Source organism: Marmota marmota, unplaced genomic scaffold, assembly GCF_001458135.2.
Source record: "Marmota marmota marmota unplaced genomic scaffold, marMar, whole genome shotgun sequence".
Lineage (NCBI taxonomy): Eukaryota > Metazoa > Chordata > Mammalia > Rodentia > Sciuridae > Marmota > Marmota marmota.
In genome coordinates, this window is record NW_026000242.1 from 28534251 (window position 1) to 28558984 (window position 24734).

The window sequence follows — 24734 nt, forward strand, 5'->3', positions numbered from 1 at the left end:
CTTCCCCTTTATCTGTCATGAAAATGCATGCCTGATGTGTCGCAAACCTTCCTGTATTTAGTGACCTGAACACCACTTTGAAATCTATCGTTTCTCTTCTCTGGACCTTCTCCCTTTTAAAATTCACAGCAATATCCTTGTTTAGATGTATTTATTCTCTGCACCCTTCTTAGTCATTTCCACCATAGGAATGATCTCTGTGAACTCATTAATACTTTTTGGACATGCAACACATGCTAAGCAGTGTAATAGGTGTAATGGAGGAAAAAAAGAATTATTGACTCTGCCCTTCTAGGCTTATGGTTTAATGGGGGAGTTGACTACATGCATATACTTATATATTCCTCAAATAAGTTTATTTGAGTGTGCTATAGGGGAGAGAAGGAGGACAGGAAGAAATTCAGATTTCCTAGTTCTCAGCTTCATAAGTATTTTAGCTTTGGAAACTTTTCTCTATTAAACACTAGCATTATTCTTAAAATAGTTCTTTGGTATGTAGTGCATCACAAAATGCTCAGGGCTTACCATTTGCTTAGAACATATGTATATTTAACAACATCTGTTCTTCCAGGAGGATCTTCTAGTTAGCTACTCACACCTTGTGGGTATTTTCAGCTTCTAGTCTAGGGTGCTGTAATTGAGAATTGCTTTGATTGCACTGATATAAGGGACAGCATCCATCTCCCTCCAGGAGACTAACCCCAGGGGAAAACATGTGCAATTGAAGCACACTGGTTAGTAACAAGCTGCTGGGTAGCAATTAATCCTCCATGGAGAGCCAGTTCAACTGTTGCTGAGGAGATGGGCTGGCCTTTGACTCCTTTGTGGTCCACCTTTGTCCATATTTCTAAAAAAATGTTAGGTGGCTTTAGCATCATGGCCATGAGGGCTGGCCTCTGTCTAGCCAAGTTTATATTTGGCCATGAAGGGATTCACAGCCAGAAACTGTTAGACAAAAGCTTCTTTTCTGGCCTGTGTCTATGATCCAGCAAAAAGATCCCGTGGAGGCCAGTGCCAGTCATGAAAGGGGGGCTGCCTGTCCATGGAGGATCTGCTGGCTTTTGTATTTCGGGACAGAACACAGATACTTGTCAAGAGAAGAAAAGAAAATGAAAGGAAAGGAAATGACAGGGCAACACAGACCTTCCAGGTCACTAACAGCTAAGGAGATATAAATATCCATTGAATTCATAGAAATGAGCTGAAACTTTCCAAAATGAGTTTTACTCATGGTAGACTTAGTGAGTATCATGGCACTACCCATTATGACAAATTAAACATTTCTTCAATTATGTTTAAGTATGTTCCAAAGACAACCAATTCTGCTTTTGTGAATCCACAGATTCTTTCATTCTGATACCCTCTCATCTGCACATAAAGTTTATAGGTTCATACCATATTAACATGTATGTATGGAATGCAAGGGGCTTTGTGAACCAGGCAGAGCCCTGGGAATTGAGGAATGCTGAATCTAACTCAGGCTCTGTCAAGTACCACTCAGGTAACTGGTGACAGTGGCTTGGTTTCTCTAGGTTTGAATCTGGAGAACAGAACTACTGTGGCTTGTTTTACAAGGATACAGTGCCCACTGCAGAATGCTTGGCCCCATGGTACACACTTTTTACATACATATTCTGCTCTGTAACATAAATGTTCAGATATAAAAGGACTGAGACAAATATATTTATTTTCTTGTCAGGGACCTTTCACATATAATCTCATACAATTGCTTTTGCCTTTTTGTTGTTGGTCACAAAATGGAATGAATGGATATTGTAAGTCATACCAGAATATGTGCTCGGTGACAGCTCCTGGATAATATCCATATTTGTATTTCAATGTAAGCAATAAAATGATCAAATGTGACTTTGGAGACTACTTTTTTCCTGCCATCGCCCATCTGCTGTTTTGCCCTGTGGCTACAGTATGCTGTCCCTAGTCTATCATGGAAAATCTGATGGTAGTTGCAATTCATGTAAAATTTTGTAAAAGAATGTTCAATTAGTATATTATTTGGTTCATTCCCCTTTCCTACTCCTACTGAGTCCCTTTGAATTAATAACTAGTTACAAATTCACCCAGAAGGACTGACATGACTGAATCTACTTGCACAGTTCAAAGTTCTGTAATTAAGGAGTAAAATTATCCCATATGAACACTGAGCATGATTAAGTGTCCTTTTTTCCTGTTTTAAAATAACTGCAGTAATGTTGCTAAATGAAAGAAACCAGATGCTTACATGATCTTCACCTTTTTACAAAGAAAAAATCATTTGAATCTTCACAGTTCTAGTTTGGATATCATCCTTGTTTATATGACAACCTAGAATGCTGATGCCAAAAGTTACCTTGTGAAAAGTTAATAACCTTTTGCTATTTCCATGCATATTATGCTAGGGAGAGGAAAGAACACTTTGTTCTTTTCATGTCTGAGACCTCTCACACGGGAAAAATATGCTCTGATCCCATTCAACTTTTCTTTTCTTCAGAATAGGGTCTATCTAGTTTTAAAAGATCCTTCTTTTCAAAGGATGAAGCTTTCTCAAATCAGAGGGCAAACTATTTTAATAAAAATTGAGGTGTGCATAAAGCTGTAAGAATAGTCTATAATAATAATAATATTGAAAGGATGTGGTTGAGCTAGGTAAATGCATCATTCAGAGAGTGTTGCCCTAATGTTATAAAGTATTTAGATCTTTGCAATTGTTTGAAATTAGTGATGTGCTTTAACAGATATTCAGTGGCTTCATGTCAAAAGATGAGAAATCAGAGCTAAAAAGTAATTTTGTGGAAAAGTAGGATTTTGAGTAAAAGTGTCAATTATGGCACAAAGTCTTACAACATCAGATCCTTGGTGTGAGGCTCTAGAAAATGAAGCACAATTATGGATCTTATAAGAAGTGTATTAAATATTTTTTGAAAAAGAGACTTTTAAAAAATCTATTTTCATATTAATGGCTACCTGGCCCAGGGTAAGTGCTCCAAAGTATGCTCTGAAGAAATAAATAAATGGATGAATGATCATCGCAGTCCCTTGACTCTCTTGTTTTTTTGATAACTTCTGAGTACTTCAACATGCTTGCCTCTGTCACATGCCCAGACCTACTATTGACTAGATATTCCTTTGAGCAAGTCACAGCAAATGTAGAGATTCAAACCCACAAGGAGGGGAAATAAGAATCAAAAATACATGTATGTGAAAGTACTTTGTAAACCGCTGGGAATTTTATTGTTATTATATAATATAATTATTAGTTAAATTCACTTCTCAGTGACCCTCTTACATAGACCTTGGAACTCTTGAGTATGGTAGGAAGATTACTCCTTGGTACCTTTTGGTCTATGCTGGGAGGATCTGACCATACCAAGTTGTCAGTTTTATAAATCAAATGAACTTTCTCTATCTTTGTTTTGATCTCAAAATAGCCATCTCTGAGAATATATTACCTGTAACTTTCTTAAAAGGTAAGCACTTGGTATTTCTAGATTAACAGCGAAGGTCTCCTTGTGCTTTAGGTATATTGCAACAGAAAGACTGACACAGAGAAAAATTTGCTCTCGGAAATTTCTCTTTATATCTCTTCTGGTAACATGTTTCTTTTATAGGTATGAGGAGAGTCACAGAATCTATCCCACTATTTTCATGGTTCCTTTGGCTGCCAGGAAACTCAGAATTATGATTTATATTGAATCAAAGTAGTTCCCCTGGACCTAGATTTTTTTTTTTTTATTAATGATATTCCTCCCTTCTCTGCTTCAATGGTTGGCTCTTAACCTTTTATTTTCATCTTAATGGTGCTTTGATTTTATTGCATTTTATTGCATTTGGGTGTTTATGGTAAGCCTGAACTCTCTTTCAGAAGACAAGGTATTAAGGATAGGAGGGGAATGAATGCCTTTTATTATTGCCAAGAGGCAGTTAACTCTTTGTCCATGAGCATTTTAACTTCTTGAGGTATCCATTAAATTCTTTACCTATCTTTAAGGGGTGCCCTTCACTCCACTGATTATGTTAAGTATGTTTTTAGAGAGCCACTCTGATTGGGGAAATATAAACAATGAAGAGGTACACTTTAAACAAAGCATTTCAGCTTAGTTGCTAAACCAAAGTAAAAGGCACATACTGTGCCTAAAGCCAATGAAATTAAGTCTTGCATGAGGCTGCAAATGTTAAGCAAACAGATTCAAATCCCCTAAGTGGATATTGCTGGTGACTGTGGGAGAGTATCTGCAGTAGTTCAGTACAGCTGGGTCCTGCTTTGCTCAAACCCAACATATGAAAAGCAAACTTACAGGACAGAGTAGGGGTGATGATTCACATCACAAAGGGATTAATGGAAGGGGTCCTTCAAATGGCAACCATCCCTGGTTTATTGCAATTCCATTTATAGAAGTTCAATTTACACAACTTTCACAAACATGCTTGTTTCTTGAAATACAATATACCTTAGGAACTGGAGCTGCCTAAAAGGTTTAATTATTCTTCCTTTCCATCCCTAGGGATCTGCACATTGCAGACACTTGTCAGTGAAGTGTCAAATGACAAGCTCCATTTTAGGATCAAGCCATTCAGGTCCACTGCTTTTGTCCTCTCTCAAATTTAGTGCTCTACAGAGATTTGTTAATAGAAAGTATCTGTCTCATAGGGATGTTCTGTAACCCACAGCCCTGGTTAGAGCTTGGAGGAGGAGGAGGGACCATCAGTGAGACCAGGGAGAGCCACTGGGAGTGGAAGCTCAGAACGGGTAGAGACCTTCCCAGCGATTACACAAAACCCCAACTGTCAGGACTATTTAGAAAATGATCTACTAACGCAAGACAGGCTGCTAGAGGAGCCAGTAATGGATAAAAACAGGGCGTAGGCTTTTGAATTTTTCTTCTTCTACTGGAAATATCTGACTTGAACATATTTCCTCTAAAACTGTGCATCTATAGTGCTTCTTTTATTTTCTTCTAAAAATGTTCCTTTCCACTCCAGAGCTAAAATTATTCTCTGAGTTGAATAAATAAGGATAGTGGGAGATTTACCATAAAAATATCCAACTTTTAAACTTCAACTCTCTGCTCACTCACGCTGGCCACCCAGCAATACTGGTGATAGCAGAGTAGGTGAGTTTTGGTCTATGTGATAGTTATGTGGAGTTACTGGGGTTTAACATGCTCTGCATTTCTCTCCCACCTCATCAGCCTTCAGAATTAGATACTGGGCCACCCAATCGACTTGGATATGACATATTGAACAATCAAAGCATAGATACTAGAAAGGCCCTTCATATTCCTAGTTAAGTCCAAATCTTGGTGAGGGAACGATTTCTAGCTCCTCTAAAATACTAGAGAGGCTCTGAGAGTTTCTGAAAAGCACTTACAATGGACAGGTATAGCAACCTGCTGAGAATAGCATCAAATGAAATACATCTCCCTTGTCCTCATGCTAGAAGGCTGGATCTGGTCTACAGTTGTCCAGAATGTGATCTCTGATGAAATGAGTTTCAGCAGCAAGAGAGAGAGGATGTCGTGAAGATCAAAGGCAAGAAGAGAGAGACCCTGAAAGGCAGGTCCAGGACTTGCCACTTAGCTATGCAAGCCTAGCTAAATAATATAACCTCTCTAAACTGCAGTCCTCTTCTTCATCCAATGGGGATGATAATGTATAACAATATTAACTTTATTTTTTTTAGAAATGAAGTACATAAAGCTGTTAGTATTTTTGTTGTTGTTCTCATGAAAGCACTAGGTGCCCTGGGCTGAATACAAATGCCTGATTTGCTCTAAAGGAAATCTGCGTGCCATAACAGGGTTTTTGAGTCTGGGGAATGATTTAACAATTGGATTACTTTGGTCATGATAGGGTATGTGGAGTCTTATCTTACCTGATTTCCAACTTCCCCACTAAGCAGGAAGAGAAGTTGCCTTCAGAGGTCAGTGGGGACAGACCCCTGTGGTAGAAGAGGAGACAGACAATCCTTTAAAGACCACCTGGCATGGAACTGATGAGGGCACTCTTCTAACGAACTGTTGAGCAGTTACAGCTCAAAGGAGGCCAGTCCTTGAATCTTCCCTAGAGGGAGATGCCCCAATCTACCAAGAGCCAATTTTGAAGCCAAATACTCAAAAGGAAATGGGACATTGGCACACTTCCCAGTTCTGCTGCTGCTCTCCTTTGCCCTGAAGTCTGCTCTGGTTTTTCTAAACTCAAACGAGCACAAAATCAAAACTGATTTCATCAGTCCCCAACCCAAAGCCAAAATACTCACCTGAAAACTGACCATAGGAAAAGATACCCCATTTTACACACCTTCAGAATTATACAGGGATTTGCTCTGGTGTACATTATAATCCCATTGCTTTGCAGGGTTCGCAGGCGCAGAGCTAGCTTGAAGTCTTCTTCTTTGCTATTTTCGGAAAGCCGATATTTGATGTAACTGTTTCCAGCAAAGCTGAGAGAAGTGTGCCCTGAGAAGACCATTACAAGAAGACATGTTCTTTTTAACATCCAGAAACAAGCAGGATACACAAAATTACCCCAAAACTGCCAAGCAAGTTGGTTAAAGACCATAGGAAATTAATGAAGGCATCAAGGAAAAAAGCAGTTTTGATTTAAAAACTGGTTCTTCATTTTATGTCATTCTCTAATGACAGCACCCTTTTCTTTTAATTCTAAGACTTAGTTGACTTATGCAAGCATTTTGGTTGTCCCTTTGATTTATGGGCAGCTCCATTCTTAAAATCAACTGCAAAAGAACCTTGGCTTCCATTTTTTATGAACAATGCTTCTCTTTGCAAAGGCAGAATTTCTACACATACCAGGCCTAATTATTTTTTATTTCCACTGTAATTACTATTATTATCATTACTTAATAAATATTACTTGGATTCCAAAATTAGTATCGGTGTGTCTGTATTCAAAATATACTTATAACAAAATGAGGATTCTATGGATACCCAAAATGAATAATACTCTTTTTAGAGACAAGGAGTGGTAGATAATCTGTAAAGTAAAAGAAATATTGAAATCGAGTGAAGAAAAGAAACAATCATTTGAATTAAAACCATATAAATACTGATTTTTTTTCTCTCTCTCTGGAACATGATTTTGGTTGTACATTTCCAGGGGAGAGCTACTTATTGCTCTGGTTGGGGTTACTATATGGATGATCAACAGGATCAGCTCAGTTCTACCTCCTGTTCATCTGTTTGTGGCTATGGATATGTGCCGCCCTCTGAACATCAAAAGCTCTGCCACAGATACTCTGACTCTGCCTAATGGATAGACTTCTATTTTCCATAATTTCACATTCTTCACAGCCATGTGAAATGACTGAGAACACCTGTTGTGGTCTCCTTTTTATATGAGGAGCTCAGTCTTTACAATTTTCTTTAGTACAGTGCTGCTGCACTAAGTCCCAAGTAAATGTGAGAATGAATGGCTGTTAACTGTTTTCCATCCTGAAGAAAATCACTGCATGCATACAGTCATGTCTCCTGGAAAGGCCTGGGCATGTGATTTACTCCAGGGCAAGTGTTTCAGAATTATGAAATTAGACCCTTGTCATTTCAAAACCCTCTGCACCTGAGCACTCTCCAAGCTTCCCTGGTGGACACTGGCAGAGGAACGGTCTCCTGCTGGCTTCATAACCAACACACTGCATGTCACCCGGACACGGCTTCTCCACACAAGGATCATTGGACCCTGGGCACAGTCCTCCTGTGACAAAGTGGGAACAGGCATGATCAGTACACAAAAGGATTCACCCAACATTTTAGGGATCATAGGAATGGATAAAGAGCTGGCTGCTACAAGCTCTGAGCCAAGTAATAAAAAGGGTATCCGGAAGCAGAAGCATTCCAATGGGCTTCATCTATAACTGCCTAAAGCTCATGGCCAGACTGAAGCAGGTAAGATGTAAATAGAAACTGGGCACACCTGGAGGTTGAGGTGGGACGGGCAACGTAGTCTCAAAAAAAAAAAAAAAAGTAGCAAATGGAAATGGAGCTTCTCCTCCTTTGGGATAAAGTATTTTCTTTTTTATTTATTTATTTATTTATTTTTTAAATTTTTTATTGTGGGTTGTTCAAAACATTACAAATTTCTTGACATATCATATTCCACACTTTGATTCAAGTGGGTTATGAACTCCCACCTTCACCCCATACACAGATTTATTTTCATGTGCACTTGGAACAAGCTCAGCTGAAGAAAGATCACTGTGCAAAGGTTCTACTAGTATTGACCGGAGTGGGGTTTCTGAATCTTGGCAGCCATTTGCATGTGCCCCTGTATTTAGATTTCTTCTACAGCTTATCTTTGCCCCCCAAAACTTGAGGGTAGACCACAGAAGATGTTAGTTGTTGATTTCAGGGCAGTGGGTAGAAAATGTTTCTAAAGAAAATATGCCTAATTCTCAATTGTGAAAGCACAACTTGCATTGCTTCCTAATCCCTTCTGCTACATGCTATTTTATTGATTAGCTGGAAGCATGCCCTAGCAGCTATCAAAAATAGTAGTATTATCCTTGGCAAAGAAAGGCTTTCTTTCTACCTGTTCGATGTTCACAGCACAGTATGATGAAAGGTTAATCCTTCAGGAGGGAAATCCTGGAAAGCAGATTAACTGATTAAGGCAGAATTCAGGCCTCAAGGGAGTTCGGTCAGAACTGTGTTGAGGGCAGATATGGGTCCACTGAGGGAAGAGCACTTTTCAAAGGACCTGGATATTTCAAGTGTAATTAGACCCCTTTCAACCTGGCAAGAGTGTAAGTAGTAATAGGACTGTAGGAAAGGAGACTCAAATAACCCATGACTGGAATGGTTATTTCCTAAATGGGCTAGCAGTGGCCTAAGGTATTGCCCCTTCCACATGAACCGAGAACAGCCCTGACATAAGATGCTCTGTCCCTTGGAAGAGCTGGCCAGTCATCAGGCTCCCCTCCGTGATGGCTCTCCTTGTCATTAAGCAGCGTTTCAGGATACCGTCATTTCTTAGGAAGAAGCAGAAGTGTAATGCTAACTGCACACAAACATTTTAAGAACTATAATCCTCAAGAGAAGCAATATAAGTAGCACCGGCAAACCCAGAATTCATAAATCCTATTTTCCACTGGTTTATAGCTCCATCATACAAGGCACTCTTGGCACTGATCCAGCTTATGAAGTCTAGAAGATGAAGGCATTTCTAACTGAAAATTGAGAATGATCTCTACAAATGGTTCCACAAGACCCAACTGCCCTGAAATACATCTTCTAATTTTCTTCCCCCAAATCTTTTTTCTTGTCATGTGCTGATTAATATTCATGGAACATAAAACAGCTGTTTAACCATCTCATGGCCTATTTCAAAACGCTTTGATAACCAGTTTTTAAACAATGTTTGGCATATTCATTCAATAAAAAACTTTAAAACACTAACTCAATAAAATAACTATTCAAGGCCAAGGAGGTGATGGGCCTGGACATATAAAGATGGCAGGAAACGATGCCAACATACGAATGCAGAATACTATATGATAAAACAACTGTTTTTATAGAGGTATGTGAGTGCAATGGAAGCACCAGAGGAGAAACAATTCGTCTCCTGGGGCAACAGCAGAAGTCTTCACAAAGAAAGGGAATGTTTTAACTTGGGCTTGAGTAACAGAAACTGTGCCAGCCATGGTTGGTGGCTTAACCTTATCATATATGGGATGTTTGTTCATGGTATGTTCACTACTTTCCCTGCTGACTCTCTGCTGTCTCATTGGTGGTTTCATCTCAGTCTCTGACTGCCTGCAGCCTCCAGGTTACTCCTCAATATTCACCAGGAGTTAATATATGCTCAAAAATGGAAACTGAACCCAATGCTAAACTCAGCCACATGGAGGTGACAGTGTACCAAAATCACACCAAAACATCCCATCAAATAGGTGTAACTGAGGCTGGGGATGTAGCTCACTAGGAAGTGTGGTAGAATACTTGCCTAGTATGTTCTAGGCCCTTCAGTTCTGAAGACCCAGTACTAAGAAAAAAAAAAAAAGTAACTTCTGAATTACCAGGATATTACCTTAAAATTATTAATAGTTTATGTTTGTAGGTTGTTCATGTTCCATGAACATCTTTTTTTCTATTAGAAAGAAAGAAAGATAGTCTAAGGTTACCTTTTCTATGTTTCTGAGATACACCTTGAGATATTACATTTATAGTCTGTTCTGGTTTATGAAATGACTGCTTTGTTAAGAAACATTGCATTATCAAAAATCTAGTTTAAAAGGCTCTGTTTCAAAGAATTAAAAGGGGGCTAGATAACTTCAGACCTGTGATGGCAAAGTTACATATCCCTGTAGGAATTATGGTAATATTTTCAAAAGAAAACAAACTAAAACATTTGTGAGTGTATATAATAAAAGCTAAATACCATATTTTGGAGCAAATTCAGCATTTGAGTACTTCTACTTTTTATTCACATTTTGGCTTTTCTTTTACCACCAGTTCTACCCTGGGAATTAGTACAGGGCCTCTCACCTTATCATCTATATCTCCTATTTTGGGTTAAAGCACAGAGCCACTTCAACCACCAACTAAATCTCAAACTCACAGCTCCTTTTATTCTAATTTTCTTTTTCTTTTCTCCCTTTGTCCCTCCTCCCCTCCTCTCTCTCCTCCCCCACCCCCCCTCTTGCTTTTATTGGGTATTGAACCCAGGGGCACTACACCACTGAGCTAAATTACCAGCCCTTTTAAAAATTTTTCAGACACTGTCTCTGTAAGTTGCCAAGACTGATCTGGAACTTGTGATTCTCCCGCTTCAGCCTTTCTGAGTTGCTAGGATTCTAAGTGTGTGCCGCTGCACCCAGCTTTCATTCTAATTATCTTGTGCCATAATTAAATCATAGTCACCAATCAATAGATTATACTAGAGCAAATCTCCACTTTGAAAAATGTAGCTCGAGGATATATTGAAAACAATAATATAAATATTGCAACAAGTACATTCTAAAGTTAAAACAGTATTGATGTAAATATTAGATACCTAATAACATTCATTCCAGCAGCCATTGACTTTGGTAGGTTCTTTTTCTTTCTTTTTGTTTTCATGGTTTCTTTAGGGTCAAGGGGACAATTTTTGGTAAGGAATATATATCTCAATGCTTTAAAAATCCTCTGGGGTCTCCTTCCAAGTCCCAGCCTGGAACATGCTCCGTCATAAACATATAATCCAGCTGCTGCTCCCTGGCCCACTCTTGCTGCTCAAGGAATATGAGGCAGACTAGAGCCTGTAGGTCAGTGTACATGCATCACCCTCTTTAGCTGGAGATTGGTGTGATCATCTGCAGTCTATTCCTAGTAAACACTTCTAAAGCCATTGAAAAGCATATTCCTCAAAACTAAAGGTTCTCTCTATGTAATATAGCAGTACTTTCCTCTCTGCAGACTATCTAAGAAATTAGGTTCATTCTGAAATACACATTATCAGAGGAACTTGACCTTTGGATGGCTCAGATGAACACAGCTTTGGGTCCTGGGGACACTTTGGGTACAGCAATCTTCTTTCTAGTCAAAGCCCTAAGTTATCTAGCTCCATAAAATCCAGTAAGCTTTAAGTGAGTGATAATGGGTTAACTTGTTTTTAGAAATCACATGTTGATGTCATCCCCTTTTCAGGGAAGTGTATATACCTATTATTGTTAAGAGCCTTAAAGACTCTCTCTGTGCTGGCAGAAAGTGCCTCATCAGCTCCTGAGTACCAGTTAAGAGACAACAGTGTCAACTCCTTTTGGCTTCTGGGGGGAAGTTTATCTTATTAACTATCATTAGATAATCCAGGTTTAATGAACTTGTGCTGTGCTCAGTGACAGCTTGGGGAGTGAGGGCTTGTAGACCTGCATGCTCTGCGTCCCCAGGCATCCATCAATTTGGTGCCAGAGTGAGCATGAAGGGAGAAGGCTCCCACTTAATCAAACCAGCTGACACCATTTATTGTATGCAAGGGCAGGACCAGACGTTTTTAGTTCCTGTCACAACATAAAGCAGGAGGAGTAAGCTCTGTTCCCATTTCCAGGTTCCCTTGGGAAGGTGGTGTAGTGTGATCGGAAAGGGTACTGACTGCCTTGGCAAGCTGCGGGCCTGGATTTTGGCCCTGGCTAGTCATTTGATTTATTCAATGTGTGTACTTGAATAATTTGCTTGACTTTTCTGTATCTTGATTTCCTTTACAAAAAAAATCAGGATAAGGATTCTTCATAGCATTGTGAAAATTAAATGGGCTAGTATACGTGAAAGCAATTTGTAAAGATTAAAAGAGAAATTAAACAAATTCTCAAAATTGAGACACAAACTCAACTAACAACCTGGCAGCAATGGGAACTTAGGTGTGATCATTTTACATGCTGTCCTTCTTGGGCAAGATTCTTGATTTATAAGATGACAGATGATAGGCAATAGTGTGTGCATTGGAGGCATAAATAGGGCCTGGAGCTTTTTATTCAGCAATTCCCAGGATGCATGTGGCTGTGTGTTGGCACTGCCTTCCCCATCTCAGGTGCGGTTGTTCAAACCTGGCCCCTCCACCAGGTACATGTACACACAGTGTGGCTATTCTCTGAAAGGTTTGCTGCCTTCTGAAGCTTTGCTCAGGTGGAAATTTAGGTCACTTTCCATGGTATTGACAACAGATGATTAATTGGAGCAGGAACTTCAGTGCTTTGGAAAATGCAAGGAGAAGGGTGGTCCTCTGAAGGTTTTGTAAGGGTCTCACTACCATATTTATGACTCTCATCTCATCTCCTCAGCATTCACAGAGCCCCTGGGTTTAAGTTTGTGCCATCAGCCAATACATCAGTTTCTAGCTATGTTTATTATACTGCCACTCTGAACTGACTTACCCTCTTGATTTATGTTGCTGCTTCATTACATTGAAGAATCCAATAACTAACGGTAAACACCCCACACCCTGAACCCACATGCTTTGCCAAAATGCTAGGTCCTGGCCAATGCCACGTAAGTTAACGAGCTGTCTTTTAAATACATGGCCTGCAAGATGTTTTAAACCATGTTCCCCCCAGGTTTCAGCTTTGAAGTTGTCTGCTGTATATGCTCAGAAGCAAAGACCCACTCAGAATGCCATTTTCTTGATTCAGCCATCTTTTCTATGTGATTTCACTAAAGGGTGAATGCAGCTTCATATCAGACATACTCCCTGAAGGATGTACATGGATGGAATATCTAAGGAATATTCACATGGAGAAGCAGTGTCAAACTTTTCTGATAACTTTCGTCTCATGTGTGCTGGAGATAAAGGATCTGCAGAGATAGATCTCTTATGAATGAAAAATAGAAACTTCCTACTTCATACGGAACCTTTTTAAGATTCAGAGAAAACATTTGGGATTATTTGAAACCACTAGGATCAGGCCTGTTGACCCTATCTTCAGATAATTAGCATTAACAAACCCTACCCTAAGACTAAACTCAATCTCAAATATTGCTCATTTTCCAAAAATTCGTCAAAGCTAAATTTTAAGACTATCTCATAGAAATCTTCATTATTTTATTTTATTGTGCTTAATAGAAGAAAATTAGCATGGTTACCCATAAACAGCTCCATTCAATTTATCCAATTGAATTTCTATGACAGGGACATAGTAAATGGGATGTCTGTAGTGGGTAGGAGACTGAAATAAGTAGCTTCCAAGTTCCTTCCAAATATTCACAGAGGTAGTAAAATATAATGGTAAAAAATGCTTTGAGTTAAATGGTCAGGTAGGAATCTTGGTTCAGCATTTATTAGCTCCCTGACCATGAGCAAGTTAATTGACCTTGCCAAGACTTGGATTCCTTAATTTCTGAAGTTAATGATACCTACCCTATTGGGTTACAGCAAGGGTTCAATGTAATTATATATGTGTGAAACATAGCATGAACCTGGTCATGGCTCAACACATATGAGTTGTCACGTGTGTCCTTGCCTTGACCTGTGCATTGAATTGCATGGTGTTTCTCACATCACACTTTTACTCTTAGGATCCTCAGCCTGGAACACTTCATCCTGGGCATGTGCCTCATTCTAAGCATCCTTTCAGGACTCGCTCAGGTAGTATCATCTCCAGGGCTACGGCACTGTTCTCAGTACCCTGAGCACCCTATGAGAGCACTCACCCCTGCTGTCCTAAGGCTGCTGTCTCACTCATCTCTGTCTAGCAGAAGGCTTCACACGTGGTAATGTTCATAATGCCTCACTGATTTCACTGTGAACTCTAGCTTCCATTCCTAAATAAAGGTGGCAAACAAGGCATCCGGTTTTGCCATTAATCTCATAAGACACTTTGGTTTTAAACTCTGATTGTCTCCTTGGGAGTTCATTCCCTCATTTTTTGATATATTTCTATATCAGACTTTTGAAAATCAATGGAAACTTCAAAAGATGGACTCTCAGTGCAGCTTATGGGTTGTTCTGGTGCCCTGTCCTCCGGCTTTCCTCATGGAGGCTCCAGGGCATGTCTCACTCTCCATTTGTTTAAGTTGGTGTAAGATTCTTACTGAAGGGAGAATGTTCATTGAATATCTGAAGTTCACCAGGAGCCATCTCCTGACATCAGAACTTTGTATCTCTTGAAGTTCTGTTCAAATGTGATGCTTCATGGTGGCTAGAATTTAATGAGCTTATTTGGCATTAAAATTCAAGTCTGTTTTCATTTGGTTAACACAAGTCAGCATTTTGGTTCAAGATGCTAATGATGATAATTGAACCCCCAAATCTGCATGACAAAAAGATGAGCTGGAGGTTGGGAGGAGGGTAGAACACTGAGGCCACATCTGTGTCAACATTTCTATACAGCGCAGAATGGATAGCTACCTACCCTATTTATCATGCTAATTATTCTAGGAGTGCTGGGAAACTTCATTTAATAAATTTGTGGGCCTCCAATGGTAAACAGATAAGTAGTCAATATAAGTTGTGTGTGTGTGTGTGTGTAGGGGGAGGAGCATTTGTTGAATTAAATGACCTCTCCTGTCCATCTGCCCAATAAATGAGAAGATGCCTAAAAATAACTAATGTTTACCTTAACAAATCTTCACTGTATTTTTACTTAGAAGGAAACTTTACAAGAAGTGTGAGGGTGATTACTATTACAACCAAGAGTTTGCCCTCTGACTTTGGAGGAAATTTTTTTCTCTTTACCTCCCTGTGAGATCTCTCCAAATTTTCTTGATCAGCAGCATGTGTGTGGCACAGAAAGTAAGTGTAGGTTCCAAGGTAGCCTAAACCTACTGTCCATATCTGAGTGTGGGGCTCAACGTTTCCCAAAATCCCTCTGCATACTGGAGGCTGAGAATCTGTGTCTTTCTGGAATCCTATTGTGAGGCTGATGATCAGTTTGCTAAGAAAATGGGCTTCTTTGGGTATTCTCATAGAGTACATAGTATTGAGGTTATGATTCACATGGAAAAAAAATAGAAAAGTTCTTGTTCTTAAGAGCACATAATAAAATAGGGACCAAGGGGACCCTATGCTGAGTCAGCAGGCCACTCTCACCAGGGGTACAGCCCTGGGCGAGGCATATAACTACCACATTTATAAAATGGTGATTATCATACATCTCCTACTGAAGATGAGTCTTCACAGGTGACCTTTTGAGCCCCTTTTATTGCTAAAATCTAGAATTTTATTTAAATTTAATTATAAGGGTGACTAAAAGGTCAGAAGAAGCTGAGAGCTTGGTCTGACTATGCACAGAGCTCTTGTTGAAAAAGCACTCACTTTTCAAACTTAGAAGGCCTCCTTTTAGGTTATCTAGGGACTTAATTACTAAAACTTCTGGAATTCTAGATTTAATGGGAATAGAAAGGTTTGTGGGGACTAGAGAATAGGAGTCCTAATCAGGGACATCACCTTGAAACCTATTTCATTTAAAACATTAGCATCTCATACAAAATGAAGAGTAAGTCCTCGCCTCCCCCCTCCCCCCAAATGATCCTTCTAAATTCCCTCTTTTAAAGAAATTCTGCAAGGCCTCCTCTCCCTCTACGCCTTCTAGATGAACTCACACTCATCCCTGAAGACCCAGGACATGTGTGGTCTCTGTGCATAAACATCACAGAAGCCACAAAAGGGCCTTGTGCTTTCCGCTCTGTGGCACTTATTATGGCAGTATTAGAGCAAGTAGGGGCTTGCAGACTGACTACACCATAGCCAGCTCCTAAGGGCAGAGATGGTATTTTTTCATGTTGAGTCTTCGGTGCCTAGGACATTGCAACCTCTACAGATTTTTGCTGAGTTTTCAGAATTAATTAGCTAGTATACTTTCTCCTGCAGAGTCTGCTCTGTCCTTTCCAAAACCCCTTTTGAACCCTGCTGTGAATCACTGCATGTAGGCCCTAACAGAACTTTGGTGCAGAAATCAATTTGCCAGCAAAGGGAATTTAGATAAGACCTGCACAGCTGGCATTCATAAATTCTGAATGGTGGTGACATCTGCCAGAAATGCATTTTACCTAACATGGGTGCTTCAAGTCACTTTGCAGCAAATTTACATATTTCACAGGTCTGGTCATCACTGCATCTAACCTAATAAAAATGCAAACAATTTACTGGGTACCACTGAGTGAATGCCTGGCACCTTTCTGGGCTGCTTTAAGACTGTCTTAAATATCTGTCGGAGGCAGCTGTGATCCCTAAGTCCTCCCTCTCATAAGCTTATTCTCCAAAATGCAACCAAGAACTTCCTCCAAGCAAAGAGGCCAGGGGCACTGTCTGGCCCCAATTACCTACAGGAATGTTTTACAAATGGCCTTCCTTCTGGCCACAGTTCCTGTGGATCAAGTTCACACTGGACAGAAAAACTCTGGGTGCAATTTTCTTAGAAGAGGGCAGTGAATTTATGGCTCCACACATCAGGGAGAGGAAAAAGAGAGAGTAATTCTTCTCACTGACCACTATGGGCATGTGACTCTGTGCAGCTATGGCCTTTGACCAGTAAAGGTCAAGGTTCAATGACTGTAGTTACATCAACTAACATGAACCATTCTGTCCTTGTGGCTCTTAGGGCTGAATCCATCCCCTGACTGTGCTTCTGGACATCTGGCCCCTGTTTTTCACTGAAGCAATCGAACTGCCTTTATCCTCTGCCACATATTCCCAACTTGTTTCCCTCCCTCTGCCCTGACCCCATCTCATCCATTCCCCTCTGCTGCCCTTTGTGAAGACAGATCTGATCCTGTCACTTCTTCACTTCTAATCAGCCAATGGCTTCCAGTGCCTTGGGATAATTTATAAATTCTTCATCCTGGCAAATGGCCCTCATGTGATCACTGGGCCTGCTTTACAATCTCATTTGTCATTACTGCTGCCTCCTTCTAGCAAGAGAAAAGCTCTTCCTGTCTCCTCCATGTGGGTTCTTCTTTTGCCTTTAAGCTTTTCTCATACAAGCTATCCCTGCCTGGAATATTCTCCTTCCCCTCCCTAATTCCAACTTGACCTTTATCTCAGCCTATAGGACACTCTTTTTAGAAAAACTTCCCTCTCATTGTCCCCAACCCCCATTGTATATCTATCTAACCATGCTTATCAGCTGGCCTTGCCTGTCTGTGCTGCTCACTAGGCTAAACTTCCAAGGGAGTGAGGGCTGACTTCTCTTATTTCTCCTGCAGTTCCAGAATCTTTCATGGTTATTTGGCACATAACAGGTGGTCCATTAATATTCAGTTGAATAAGTGACTGAGTGCATGCCTTGAAGAAATGATAACCCAGTTGACTCCTAAAATTTCAAGAGGGGGCAGGGAATTCTATACTACACTCACCGTTACAGGTACAACGCACATTCCTGTAGAAACGTGGACACACAAAGCTGATGCGTGCTGTGCTGTAAGTCATGAGTGCATGGGAATCCAGCGACAAGCCTTGCTCACAGTGCTGCTCCTGACAGTCCAGGCCCGAGCAATTCTTTTCCAGGATGGCTGAGATGCGCATGACATTCTCCAGGTGTCGCCTGGCATTGGACAGCTTCTGGATCAGGTAGGCTGGTTTATAGAACTCACTGCTGTGCATCTCCACTGCAAATAGCATGTCCAGCTGGTTGGTGCCTGCCACGGGCTGGATGCTGATGATACGCAGGCTGTCCTGCTTCTGGGTGAGGACTGCATTCCGCAGGGTGCGCCGGAACCCATGCATGTGCAATCCCACAAAGTCCTCAGGGGACACATTCTCAAAGCGGATGGTGACGGTGTTCTGCAGCATCTCGTGCACCAGCTGTTCCACGTGCACGACCACATCAATGGGCACCTGGAAGCGTCCGTCGCTCACAGACACATTCAGAACATACTTGCCACTGTCCAGGCCACCCAGGGCAATGATTTTTCCATCATGACTATTCACTTTGAACAAGCTTTTCTGTTCTGATTTCAGGGCAAACGTGAGCACATCATACATGTCTTGATCTGTGGCATGGATCTTCCCAATGACCCCACCAGGAAAGTCATCCTCCATGGTGACAATGAAAATTTCCAAAGGAATGGCTGTGGGCTTGTGGATACTTTCTTCAATGACCCTCACGCGAATGTAGGACTGAGAAACTTGCTGTGGCTTTCCTGAGTCCTTTGCCTAGGGCCACCAAGAGGCGGAAAAACAAGGAATTGAGAAAAAAAATCATAGTAATAAAAAAACCCTCAGAAGATGTCTGTACCTTTAACTGAGTTTGCTTTTTCCTCAATCTCCTGTCATGACTGTGTAAAATGCTGAGGATCTGCATTTAAGTAAGGGGAATGATTTATCACCTTCAATCCCCATATGTGCACTCTGTTATGGACAATAAAATGTGTCAATACAACAAAGCTGGTGGGGGTGAAGAGGGAAGGAGGATGGGGGTGCTATGAGACCCAGAATACCTACACAGGCTGGCCTTATTTTCATTGTGGACAGAAACCACAGGAAAAACTTCATAAAATGGTATTCCCTGTTGGAAAAGGGATCTTTGTTCTCTGGTGGATTCTTTCCTTTGGATTGGACCAGATGCCACTGTTCTGTATATTTAGGAAACAACATTTTATTTAACTGGGAATTATATCAGAGTGAATTTTAAAAAAAGCACACCAAAGGGAAAAATAGTTAGCCCCCCAAAACAACAACAAAAAACATCAAACCCTTTCTCTTTCTTCTTGACATAAGCATTGCTGCAACAGCCACACTGACAGAAGATCTTTACTGAATTCCTGCCACACGCAATGTGGAGGCAGTCAGTAATGAACGGCTTCGGAAGGAGGAAGAGACCCAGGGGCTGGGTCCACAGGGTGGGTATCTGAGATTGTGGGGCCAAAGGCTAAATGGAATCGGGGGAGATGTATCATTGCATGTGGAAGGCAGTGTAAGAGCAAGTGCTTGGACATCACATGGGCCAGAATTTGAATCTTAGTTCTGCCACTCATTTCATATCCATCTTTGAGTAAGTTGCTCAATTTCTCTGAACCTCAATTTTGGTCTCTTTAATGTGAGTAAAACAGGAGTATGTATCTCACAGGGTTCTTGTATGCTGGAGACCAAAAGAGAGTGATGGCAAAGTACTTAGCACAGGCCTAACACATAGAAATATTTTGAATGTGATAATTCACGTGATTATTGCTATTTTTATTACTAATGTCACCCTCATTATCTATTTGCTTAGCAATGTGAACCAGAGATGCTGAATTGGAGACTTCCTATAGGAAGAGATAATTTTGGTGAATTAGATGAACTTAAAGTCAAACAGTGGAGAGCTTTCAAATATCAGTGACAAGTTTGAACTCCAGGCCAGAGGTTCCAATGTCAGAAGCTGGAAAGATGGCAGAAAGGCATGAAGCTGCTAGGTATAAGGTGACAGGGTAATGGGCCTGTGGTCAGAGGAGGACGGGAAGGTGATATCTGCCCCAAAACCCTGAAATTCAAAATCTGAAATTTGTGGGTAGAATATGGCTTGCAGGGCCCAAGTTTTCAAGCACTGAAGTGCTTGATTTTTAGTTTAGAGCTATAGTATTAGTTTAGGGCAGGAGTAATCAAACATTTTATGCAAAGGGCTAGAAAGCCAATACTTTAGGCTTTGTGGGTCATATGGTCTCTATCACAATCACTTAATTCTGTCCTTGGGGCCTGGAAGTGGCCACGAAGCATGGGTGAGGCTACATCCAATAAAACTTTATTTAGAAAAAAGAGACTGAGGGCAGGATTTGGCCAAAGGGTTATAATTTGTTCATCTCTCACTTAGGAAAACAAATAATTGAACTGGAATGATTGACCCAGGAGGGATGAGTTAGAAGAAAATGAGCAGAGGAATTACCAGGAAGCTCTGATAGAATAGTACGTGTATGGGGCAATAAGATGGCAAAGGGAGCATCACTGAGGCAACCAGAGACCTTATAAAGGAAGAAAACATGGGCTCTGGTGGTAGTTTATTTTAAGGTACTAGGAGGATAGGGCCTGCTACAGGGATCCCAAAGCCTGAGAGATGATATCTGCTTTCTAACAACTAGACAGAAGATGGAAACACTGTACTCCCTGCTGTGAGAAGACACTGGAAAGCTTTTTTGGGCCTTGAGTCCCTATACTGTGATATAAATTGTTAAAAGAGTGGCGGCAACTGAAGAGTTCACTGGCATGCTCAGAGCTGGCAGTTATTAATTTGGATGGTTTCAAGGAGTAGAACAAGGTATAAATTATCCAAAGAGATGACATGTAGAGTGTGTGTGTGTGTGTGTGTGTGTGTGTGTGTGTGTGTTGCTAGGAATAGAACTCAGGGCCTCACACATACTATGAATAAACTATACCTTCAGCCCTTAACATCTACTCAAATCTATACAAATACAAAGGATTGCTATTTTTATCATTATACATACTTGGTGTGGGCTGCTCTCTGTGGATACCTGTGGGTTGAAAAGTCACTCAACTTTACTGATGGAATACAAATCTGACTATTGGCACAGTTCACATGGGAGAACTCTTGTGTTCTCTCTTGTTTTTTTTTGCTTCCCTTTATATCCTTTGCATACCCTTTGTTTTTGCTTACTTCATTTCACACAGGCCAATGACTGGAGGAGAGATCCTGGAAGGCTAGTGCCAATTGAGTCTTTGGTTTCCCCCTGCCACACCAGGGAGGCCTGGCAAACAAACAGAGGACATACTATGACTAAATTCCACTAAGAAAGTGACTGGTAGCTTCCTCAAGTAGGATAATGTGGCAAACAATGCTCAGTATAGAGCCACAAGCTTTAACCAATGAGTTTCTTTGGGGGTTAATTACAACCCCAAGATTCTTAGAATGCCGACTTAGGTGAAGTGACTGTCTGCCAGGCTCAACCTACAGAAATGTCCTTCCTGAACCAGCCAGCTTCCCTTCCTTCCTGTTCAATTTCACACACACAGGCCGCTTTTATTGGTGTGAAATTGAATTTGCGATTAAGAGGGGAACATTCCTTCACAGTAATGAATTATGTTGACTTGTTCGACAAAGAAAAGCCAACCGACAGGCAGTGAAACAAGCAGAGAGACAGGCAGCCTGATGTGGACAGAGAACGAGGCCATACCTGGACACAGAGCACATATTCTGGAGATTCCGTATGCTGGAAGACCACTGCTGACCGAAGGATCCCATGAGGGTCCAACACAAACTCTTTCTCTTCATTTCCCGACAAAATGGAGAAGGAGAAGGGAGGCCCATTGTGAAAGGAATCTCTGTCTGTTACCACCAGCTGCAAGATGCTGGTGCCTACTGGCTTATTTTCCTGCATAACAGTAAAGGATAAAAAGGAAGATAAAAATTACACTTCTCTTCACATTTTTTAAAATCCCTCATCACTGGTGGTGAGTGAAAAGCTAGGAAACTGGGCTTTAGTGGAAGGGGTTCTCTGTGACATCCTCTTGCCGTCTCAACATGCTGGTGTTGGCAAGCACCCTCTTTCCATCAGTGTCTGCCTCATGAGATGATGCTCTGAAGATGAGAACACAAGGTCCTCATGTTGAGCTGGCTTATAGGTTCCCAGGATAGTGTGGGGTACACCTTGTCCTTCATCAGCTCAAAGTGCCCAGCATTTATCAGGAAACCTCTGGGATTGTTCCCATTTGCATGGCTCTCTCCAGTCTTGGTGGCAACACTGGAGATCTTCTCAGGCCAGGAGAAATCTCCCCTGGTGGGGTGTGGGGGAGGCTCTTCTTCACACTCATAATACAAATATGCTGAGGTCCAACACTGTGACATAATGTCACAACATTGGATGCTTTGAGGGGACATGCTGGCAATTTCCCAGTCAATATGCAAAAGCACAGTCCAGGTGGAAGATGAAGCTTTTATAACCCACCCTAGAATATAGTTTTGTGATGTTTCTCTAGAAGACAGAAGGGGGATGGAATATTCCTCAACTTGAAAATAAAGAGAAAGGGAATCATTGCATCATCAGTCTATGGAAACCCTGATGCTATATTGTAAGTGTTATCTTGCAGAAACCCTCACTCTTTTCCCCAAAAGGAGAAAACAAAGACTCTTTGCAGTTCTTTCTTGAGGTTATCTTCTCTTTGAAAATGCCAAACTAAATCCTCCATAGCACAGGCACCGGTTTCCTTGCCCCCCTCTGTTTAGACTTCAGTGCTACCGTGGTCTGGGTCTGAAGTTAGCTTTGTTGGCTCCTGCCTCCTGATGGCATCGACTCAAGGATTAAATGGGTTTGAGCTGCAGAGATGGAGACAGTGATACGCTGCAGTGTGGAGGGCAGGCCCACTCAAGTTTTGTGTGCCAAATTAGCCTTATAAAAACCATATGTTGGAATAAAGAAATCATTCTGGCTTGGGGAAAGGAAGGCATGTTTTTTTAATTTTTTTTTTTTTTTAGTTGTAGATGGATGCAATTCCTCCATTTTTATGTGGTGCTGAGGATTGAACCCAGGGCCCCACGCATGCCAGGCAAGCACTCTACCACTGAGCCACAACCCCAGCCCGGAAGGTATGTTTTTTTTAAAAAAATATTTATTTATTTATGTATCTTTTAGTTTTTAGGTGGATACATTAGTTTGGCATGGGTTTTGAAAGAGGAAGGGAATAGAACCTCAAAGGTCTCCTGCTCCTTTTCTCAAGTGCCCTCTTGGTCATCATAGCTTCCCTTTGGAACCATCGTGGAGAAAACTCAGCCCAGGGAAGATTTACTCTTCTCCATGAACAACATACTCAGCATCACACAAAGCAGGAGATTTATTGATTTGTTTGCTCACTCTATAAAGGCCATTTCCTCTACAGACTAGAAGGAGAGAGGGAGAAAGAATGTGTGCCCTCGGGGTCACCACATGGAAAAGAAAGGTGCCCAAAGACACAGACAGACAGGCCCGGCAGAGAGGACCCCACCACCACTCCCAGACTGACTTGCCATCTGCATTTGAAAACAGTCTGCCAAGCCATGGATATGTGTCATAAAATGAATTATGAGTAGGCAAAGCCCATTTTGTTGTGGGGGGAGGCAAGCAGAGCCTGTGAGAGGAAAGAGTGCCATGGGGGGCAATGGTCATGGAGGTGAGCAATCTGAGATGGACATGGAGGAAGGCACAGGCCTGGGTGAAGCTTCGTGGAGGCAGGAGAGTGATCAGCATGCACAGCTGGTGAGAAAAACAAGGGAGAAGAGGAAATGCAACTTCCTCTCCAAAGGAAAGGATTCCACTGACACAGGGGCTGGAACCAGCAGGTAGCTGCTTGCTCTGATCCCTGGACAGCTCAGCAGCATGGGGGCTGAGGAAGCCTGCTGAGTGTGGCCAGACTCAGAGTCTTCGATGTCATCCCAAAGTGTCCCCTCAAGATCTGTCCACTCTCATCTTACTTTCTACCCACAAAGCCCTGGGTAGCAATCCTGGTAGCCCTTGGGGGTAATTCTGATACCAAGCTGGACAAGGCCAAGAGATGATTGTCCAGTTCAATTTCTATCTCCTCCAAGCCCTCTGCACTGACAGTATGTCAGGATTGATCCAGCTTAGGTTGGGTCTCCGGCTTCTAAAAACATGGGGAGGTAAAGGAAGCTCAGCACCTGGAACTGTGCTCATGAAATATCCTCTGAATAAAAAGTAAATGGGAAGATTCATTTTCTCTGAGAGCAGAATACGAGCTGTAAGTTACCTTATCCTGCAGTCTAATTTTTAGAAGCAGGTGAATTTAAAGGGCTAAACAAATTGCCCATGGAAGATTAATTTTAATGAGTAGCAGCTCTACCCTGATGCCAATCTCCCTTTGAATAATGAGATGGTTCTTATCAATCTCCCTCCCCTGTCAGAACAGCACAAAGTTGCTTAAAGATTGCCTATCATTACAGAGTTGTTGGTTTTTTTTTTTCCCCCAAAAGTCAGACCCAAATTCAAATCCTGACTCTACTACTTACCAACTACAGGATCTTGGGTGAACTGCTTAACCTCACAATCCTTCTCTCCTTGACTCTCAAATGGAGGTCAATCCACCGTCCTATTTTATAGGTTGCTAGTGTACATAAAACATCTGATACATGAAAGAACCCTGTCCTGGATACATCTTAGCAACATTTATTCATCAGCTGTGGTAGAAGAATCAGGCTTTTTCATGCCTACTAAGAAATAATAAGAAACTCAAATGAATGCTATGGTCTAAATGTTTATGTTCTCCCTGAAGTCATATGTTGGTATGAAATTCCCAATGCAATAGTATTAAGAGGTGGAACCTTTGATAGGGATTAGCATCCTTATAAAAGAGGCCCTGAGGAAGCTTGTTTGCTTTATAAACCACGTGAGGACACAGCTAGAAAG

At 41.2% G+C, this 24734-nt stretch overlaps 1 protein-coding gene across 8 annotated transcripts in view; it reads right to left on the reverse strand.

Annotated features, from left to right (window-relative positions):
- The window catches only part of Fat3 (FAT atypical cadherin 3), a 622271-nt gene that overhangs the window by 27863 nt on the left and 569674 nt on the right, over positions 1-24734 (reverse strand). For all 8 annotated transcript variants that reach the window (XM_048795699.1, XM_048795700.1, XM_015489994.2 and 5 more), the window contains 4 exons: positions 21516-21713; positions 17769-18567; positions 7570-7704; positions 6295-6452 (listed from right to left, as the gene is read on the reverse strand). In XM_048795699.1, coding sequence (XP_048651656.1) covers positions 6295-6452; positions 7570-7704; positions 17769-18567; positions 21516-21713 — 1290 coding nt within the window. The remainder of the gene's footprint in view (positions 1-6294; positions 6453-7569; positions 7705-17768; positions 18568-21515; positions 21714-24734) is intronic.